The following is a 7,419-nucleotide window of genomic DNA, read 5'->3' on the forward strand; positions in this document are numbered from 1 at the left end:
CCCCCCCCCACCCCCGGGCACTGGGCCCAGCTCTGCATCCAGCACCTACAGGTGACGCTGCTCATGCCAGTGTACCTGCCGGACTCTGCCAGGCCACAGAAGGAGGATCTAGTCTGCCCTCTGCACCATGGCAGCTCTTGGCAGCCCTTCCTTCCTAGCAATCAATGAATTGAAAAGAATTTCACTTATTCTTTGATATCGATATCAATTATAGCACCTCTTCAAAGTACTGACAAAGGTAATCATGATTGATTTCCCTTGTTTGAGTTAACTAAGAGGAACTTCTCAAGAGACACTTTAGTACCCCATTAATCTTCTATTAATAATTTTGTTATGAGCCCCCAGAGTCAAAAGTTTTCATTTTCACTCAACATTAGAGTCGAAGACTCATCAGTGGTATGGCGGTGAGGCCTACTCCTCTAGGTCAGGAAAGCCACTCACAGAAACCTAGCTATGATGGAATCACTGCCACTTTGCTGAGTCCCAGACCAAGCGAAACAAGACAGTCTATGAGAGAAAAATAAAGACAAAGCTCCAGGCAGTGGCTGCTTCTGGGGCCGGCTGGAAGGGGAGACAGCCGCAGGAAGCAGGCCTGGAGGTCCTGCTCAGCCTCTAAAGTTGGGGCTAGAATGAACTACTTATCTTACTACCGTGCTTTGAAACTCTCATGTTCTTTATATTTATTACTTTTAGATAGCATATATTGCTGTGTGCTTGTAAATATTACTACTAAAACCTCCTTTGGGGGAGAGAGCAATGGTTATTGAGAGACTAGAGGATTCCTTTCCGACACCTTTATAAATTAAATATTAGAGTACTAGAGTAAGTGATGTGGAAATAGCATGACCTATCTCACCCTAGGCTGGATATCTTCCGTCAGCACCCCTAAAAGCCCACCCCACACTATGCAGGGTCTTAGAAGCCTGACCCATATCAAGGACATCAGTGGGCTTCCCCACCACCTACCTTTTGGGAGAACTCAGCCAACAGCAAGCAGGAAAGAAGACGAAGGTCATGATATCAAGTCCCTGTCCCCTTCCCACCAGGGAGGCACTGGTTGCATCTCTCCCCCCAAACCCATGGTTCATCTCCAGAGCCTCTCTCATCCTCCCAAGGCCTACATAGAAAGACTCATTGCCCTTGCTGCTGCTTCAAAGCTTGTGGCTTCCCCAAACCTCCTCACACCTTTCTAAGCTGCCCCACAGAGTCTTCTGAAATGACCCAGGCTGCCGCCTGTGTCTCTTGACAGTAAGTGATAGAGAGGCCTGAAGCTGTGTTTATGAGACCTCTCCACCCTCTTCTGCAAAGGTTGCCATGACTCTAAGGGAAGTGATAACTAGCCACCGGCAATTACTACTGGGGTTTTATGTTCCTTAGCCACTTAATAGAAAACTATTTGCTCTTCAGGACTGATGTTAGAAAAGGACACTTAACTGAGAAATGTGTGTAAAATGTAAAACTTCAACAGAAACAACGAACCTCCCACACAGGCAACAAAATAAATTTAAAGTGCCTTTTAAAATGTAATTTTTTAGGCGAATGTAAGCATAAATAGTGGTCTGCTGATCTTACTGATCCTGCTTCCTGGCCCTTCCATCACTTTGATTTCTCCCTGTACCTTCCTTTAAGTGATAGTCCCAGAACAAAGGACGGGACACATACAGCTCCTTCACAGGTCCCCAAAAGGAAGGGCTTTAGGTGGTGACACTTCAGATAGCTCCAGCTTTCCTGTGTTAGAAACGGCAGGAGGAAGTCTTTGAGCCCTCCTCTCTTCCTCTAGCTGTCTTTCTGGTCCTTTCTGCTTATTTTCATTTTTTTTTCAACAATGAAGCACAAAGACAGTTCTGGCTTTAAGCCCAATTTATCTTTTGCTGGAGTCAGTAGAAGAGGTGCAAGTATTATCAAACAATAAGCTACAAATAAAGGCACCTTGGTTTGACTGGCATTAAAGAATAACCCATCCTAATTTCTTGTCATCTCTCCTGGCTGATGTGACACTTGCGTTCCTTGACAGTACACTCAGCATCTTGGCAGAATTGCTAATAGCAGAGTTGATAGAAGGTTCAGCACTTGGTACCTTAGGAGCAGCAAACAGATGATTGTGACAAAGCTGGATGGCAGGGATGACGAAAAGGAGTGCGCTTCTGTGACAGAAACAACATTCACTCACTATCTCAAGCATATGCTCAGCTCCCAGCAGTCTGCACTGGGGACAGTGCTGGGACATCTGCTTACTCCCTGTGTGCACTTTCATCCCTATCTCTCAATTTTGAGGGATGTTCACCAGCTGATCATATCTTGAGTTTTTTCCTTTCCGCTCCTTGTGCATGCACGAAACTACAAGCAGATAGCAGACCAGGAGGACAATAAAGGTTAGATAAGCACATACGGCTGATGGCGAGAAAGACACCATGACAGCGTGCAACGATTTCTATCCTGGCTCGTGGTAGACCCTCAGTGAGTGGCTGGAAGGAATGACTTTGAAGGTGCTTTTGCAACCTATGATTTCTCAGAACAAGGTGCCTAGAAGAGACTTGGGGTGTGGATGTTCAATCTCAACAGAAGCAAGATGAGAAAGGGCCTCAGCTCAAGTTAAGAAGGACCATGCAAGAGTAACAGAAAACTGGTGTGAACTATTACACCCTTGCATGAGCTCTGGCCCCAGAGAATACACCAAAAGTCTTACCAAGAGTCTTAGGAGACCACAAAGTAGTTCTCTTGGGAGTGAAGGTATAGACAAGATGCCAGACAATAAGTTCTTTAGGGAGCCAAAGAAGGATGTGTCTGCTGGTTTGAGGGCCTGAATTTTATGGGGTATATGTTTTCCAATGTCAAAGCAACCTAGAACTGAGGACAGGAAAGAGACTTAGAAACACAATCATCCGCCTGACTTAATGGAGCAACTCTTTCCACAGCATTCCTAATGGAGAACTGTCCAGTGGCCAGTGGCCTGACCAGAGACAGCGTGCTGCTGTTGGACAGCTCTCAGGTGGGCAGGTTCTTCACTTGAGTCCTGATCACCACCTTGCACTAGGGATGCATGAGAGAGAATGAGTAAGTTATCCAGATCCCGCCCCTTTATGGCAGCACCTCTGACCTCTGACATCAGGGATTGTTTCTCTTGTCTCCCATTGGTGGATACAGCCACTTTGACCGCTCCCTGCCTGGTGTGTGAGACTGTGGTTTGTGGTGCCGCCGAGTTGAACACAGTAGTCTGGACAGCGCATCCCCTGCCCAACAGATGCACTACTATTCATTTCTAATTATCATGACTGCTGTCAATCATCTTTTCTAATCAGGCTGGTCCCTTAGAATTCAAAATCCTTCTGCCTCTCAGCTGTCCTTCCTGTTTTGTCTTCTGCTAGCTGGTTCAGGCCTGTGCTTGGGCACAGTCACATCTGTACTGTCCTTTAATGTGGCCAGTTTGGATTATATAGAGAAATATCCAGGTGTCTCCTCCTTTCCTCAATATTTCTCTTCTTGCTCACCATGAATCTTCAATCTGCCCGGCATACAGAGGAACCAAATTTTGATAAATAATAAATAAAGGCATGAATAAATGAATATCGAATGTCATCTACCTACAGACTTGAGCATACCAGCATGTAATAAACACTGCGTCTCCAAACTGAAATATATTCTTTAAATATATTCTTGGAGCATGTTCCAGGATCAATCATTTCTTGTCATCAGAACCATCCACCTAATCTAGCTTCATTTCACTCCCAAAGCCAGACCAGGCTGAGGAATAGCACGCTAAAGTCCTGGGTTCTCCTACCACACTTCACTGCCTTTAGACAATTCTACTGCAGACTCCGATCCCGTGACTGATGGCGTGTGAGCGCCCATCCAACACAATTAGGAGATGATTGGTAGGCATGACTAGGTGGCAGAGTGCAGCTGGTGCTCACAATCCCAGTGATTATGGGTCCCCATGGAGGGAGGCAAGGGATCACAGACAATTCTCGCTACTGAAGACAACAACAGCCTTCCTGCTTCCCACCCAGGGGAAGCTGTGAAGAGCCTGTGTGTGCTGGGGCGATGTGTGTGTGTGTGTGTGTGTGTGTGTGTGTGTGTGTGTGTGTAACACAAGCTGCCATGCTGGGAAGCAGAGAGCAGCATGTCGTGTGCCCCTCTCAGACAATGCTATCATCTTCTTTTGTTCTCACGACCTTCCTCTCAGCCCCTCTTGGTTTTTTTCTTTTTTCTTTTTCTTTTTTCCCAGCAGCAATCTTTTCCTTTCTTAATTGCTTCCAATCCATTTTGTCCCAGTCTTTGCTTAACAAGTCAGAATGAAGGAAAGTGTGTTCTTCTAACTCTTGTGCTTTTATTCTAAAGAGAGAATGAGCCTGTCCCGGGTGCAGGTACACCATGAACACTGAAGGAAGAAAAATCCGTCCTTCACATCTCCTGGGATTCTAATTTCTTCTGGCTTTAAAAGAAATGAGAGTCTATCATGACATGAATTCCCACGAAAACCCCTTAGGTAGATTGCTTCTGGGAGTGTCTTGTTTCATACCTACTAGTACACTTGGGGAAAGCTCTTTTTAAAACTGCTTAGCCCCAGCAAGGCTACAGTACCCAATCATATAGCATTGGGGGGGGGGGGGTATTCGGACCATTCCCTTGCTCTGAGTCAGATGGGAGCGTTTCTTCTGTAAAGACCTCCAGATTCTTTATTCACCACCTCACCCCCATGCCATTAAAAGTTCCTCGCATATAATCCAAACTTATTTTACTGGAGCTTATGACCCCGGTGTATATCATCAAGAAAACAAGATCCTTCTCCACCTCTGCTTGTTTACAGCCTTCTGTGGGAGCTCCCCAGGGCTGACCATTCCACTCAACGCATGTGCCAGCCTGTGATATTACTCCTCACACTCCTTTCACCACTTGCCATTGGCATCCACCAATCTCTTCCCGCTTCCTGCCCCGGAGCTCTCTGGAAGCCACCACTTGCCTCACTTGACACCTGCCCTGAGAATGGAATCAGCATATTCAAAAATATCCCAGGTCTCCTCGCAAAGACAGAGCAGGATTTATAGCTCATCTGCCTAATTTACTAATTATCCCATAAAACGAAAGTTCTGAAAGCCCAAGGCACCCTGTCTTATTTTCCACAGCCAACATGGTGCAGGCACCACTAGGAGACCAAGAACACCGAGTGAGTGCTGATGCCACAGTCAGGAGGGTCACGGCCCAGGTAGGCTCTGTAGCATCCTGGAGAGCTGCTCACATCCAGTGTCAGCCCAGTCCCTAATTACATATCTAAAATGCCATAGACATTTGCTCAGACTGTTCTTTGCAGCTCTTCTGGCTCTTGCACTCTAACTAGTCAAAAGTTCTTCCTTTCCTTCTCAATGGCATAAACCATGTCTATGGTACATCCTCTACCAGCTCCATCTAGTGTGTTTCCCAACCTTTCTTTCGTTATCACCCTTTGACCTGGAGGAGCCATTTAATCTCTCCATCAGCAAAACCTACTATCGTACATGTATCACATGTATGTATTATGTGTATGTTACTAATATATACAAAGTGGGACTCACTTGCTGTCCCTGATAACCGATCTTTAGCAATATTACCCTGCTTCTAATGGGACTGACATTGATCCATGCACTACTTCCAAATTAGGTTATTTGCCCCAAGATCCAAGGGCCACTCATATAGCCAGAGACTCTAAAAGTAGCCATTATGTAAGCCAAAATGGGATAGCCAGAAGTTTTCATGAAAGTAAACAGCGGCTTCTCCATTCTTCCAGGCCAGGCCAAGCCATCTCCTGCTACAGACTCCACCCCAGTCCTGGTAGCCTGGGTAGGACTCTCACCTCTGCCCACAGTTACCAATTCCAGATGACTCCCAGCAAGAACATCGGGAATGTAGTCAACAATGGCTGGTGATGTTCCAGGAACAATCAGAACCCAATCCAAGGGCCTCTGGCAGGCTCAGTGACTGTCCCAGCTCACTGGCATCAGCTCCCCCTCCCGGCAGACAGCTCCCCTTCACCTTACCTTGGCACGCTGGCCAAATACGTCACAAGTTTCCGTAGGTCTTCCTGTCTTATTCTGTCATGATTGCTTCGGGCAGGGAAGGTCAGGATGGGTCCACCTCGCTTGTCACGCCCCCCTGGAGGGAATGAGAGTGGGTAGTTTAAGAAAAGCATTGGGAAAGTCAACTACAGATGAAAAATAGTGTTGCTTAGTGTCAAAAGAAGAGGCAGCAAGTGCTGGAGAAACCAGCTACTGCTTCTCAGCTGGTGGGAGCTACATGCAGGTAAGGTGTATGGCTTTGGGCAAGTTTCTTTAGAGTTCTGCTGCCTTGTCTAGAGGCAAGTGATCGTGATAACAAGTGATAACACTGCAGAGTTATTGCAAAGACTTCCCAGATAACAGAGGGCACACTGAAACCTTGGCACATGGGAGATGATAAGAAGGTGGTTGTAGCTGTTCTTGTTGAGAAAACAAGCTAGGTAAAAGTGCTTTGCCTTGGAAATTTAACCTCCAGTCACTTCTCTGTGCGGACTCCAGGGGTGTGCGATTATTCTCCAGGAGCTGATGACATGAGAGCTCTCAAAGCATCCCTCAGGATGGCGTTGCCAGACTCGGTAAGATAACACTGAGGGTTCTCGACGAAGCCAGAGGCTAGCTCTACCCACTGGCTGCCTGAGGAGCCACACGTCCCATCCAATGGAGAAGCACATGAATCTCAGTAGAAGCGTGTACACTTAGGGTCTTACTACAAACTACATGGAAAAAAAAAATAGCTGGGAGGAGTGACCCAGAATGGTGACCACTGTTTTTACGAGGACAGGATTCAAGGTGGCCGTGGTTATGTCCGCTGTTTTCCACATGTTCTCTCTGTTCTTATTGTATAGTGTTAAATTTCATTCATTAACAGACATGAAAATTACAAAGCAGACTAAGTCTCTCCAGGTGTTGGATGGGGTTGAAGCTGAAGGGTTGTGACTATGTCCCTGTAGCACACTGGCTCTCTACCAGCCAAAGGCCACCCACCCATCTCTGTATCATGATCACGGGGCTCACCCGCATCTCAAGAAGTCACTGACATCTCCACAGTGCACACCAAAAGGGGATTTAATGGGAAAAAGATAGGGATGCATGGCCATAGTACCATAGCAACCTAGGGATGTACAGCCATAGTACCATAGCAACCTAGGGATGTACAGCCACAGTACCATAGCAACCCTAGAAAGAAGCCTACATTAGCTCACTATCTCCACATGACTGAGCAGCCCAGGCCCTGCCCATGTGTGAGCTCAGGAGGAATGCTTCCTTCTGATCACAGAGCACGCAGGTGTTGTACTGGCTAGTTTTTTTGTATCAACTTGACACAGGCTGGAGTTAACACAGAGAAAGGAGCTTCAGTTGGGGAAATGCCTCCATGAGATCCAGCTGCAAG

General features: G+C 46.7%; 1 protein-coding gene across 23 annotated transcripts in view; it reads right to left on the reverse strand.

Moving 5' to 3' along the window:
* Kalrn (kalirin RhoGEF kinase) overlaps positions 1 to 7,419 on the reverse strand; it is a 603,889-nt gene that overhangs the window by 411,115 nt on the left and 185,355 nt on the right. For all 23 annotated transcript variants that reach the window (XM_029544638.1, XM_029544643.1, XM_029544642.1 and 20 more), the window contains exon 3: positions 6,012 to 6,126. In XM_029544638.1, coding sequence (XP_029400498.1) covers positions 6,012 to 6,126 — 115 coding nt within the window. The remainder of the gene's footprint in view (positions 1 to 6,011; positions 6,127 to 7,419) is intronic.

This window comes from Mus pahari, chromosome 12 (genome assembly GCF_900095145.1).
Source record: "Mus pahari chromosome 12, PAHARI_EIJ_v1.1, whole genome shotgun sequence".
Classification (NCBI taxonomy): domain Eukaryota; kingdom Metazoa; phylum Chordata; class Mammalia; order Rodentia; family Muridae; genus Mus; species Mus pahari.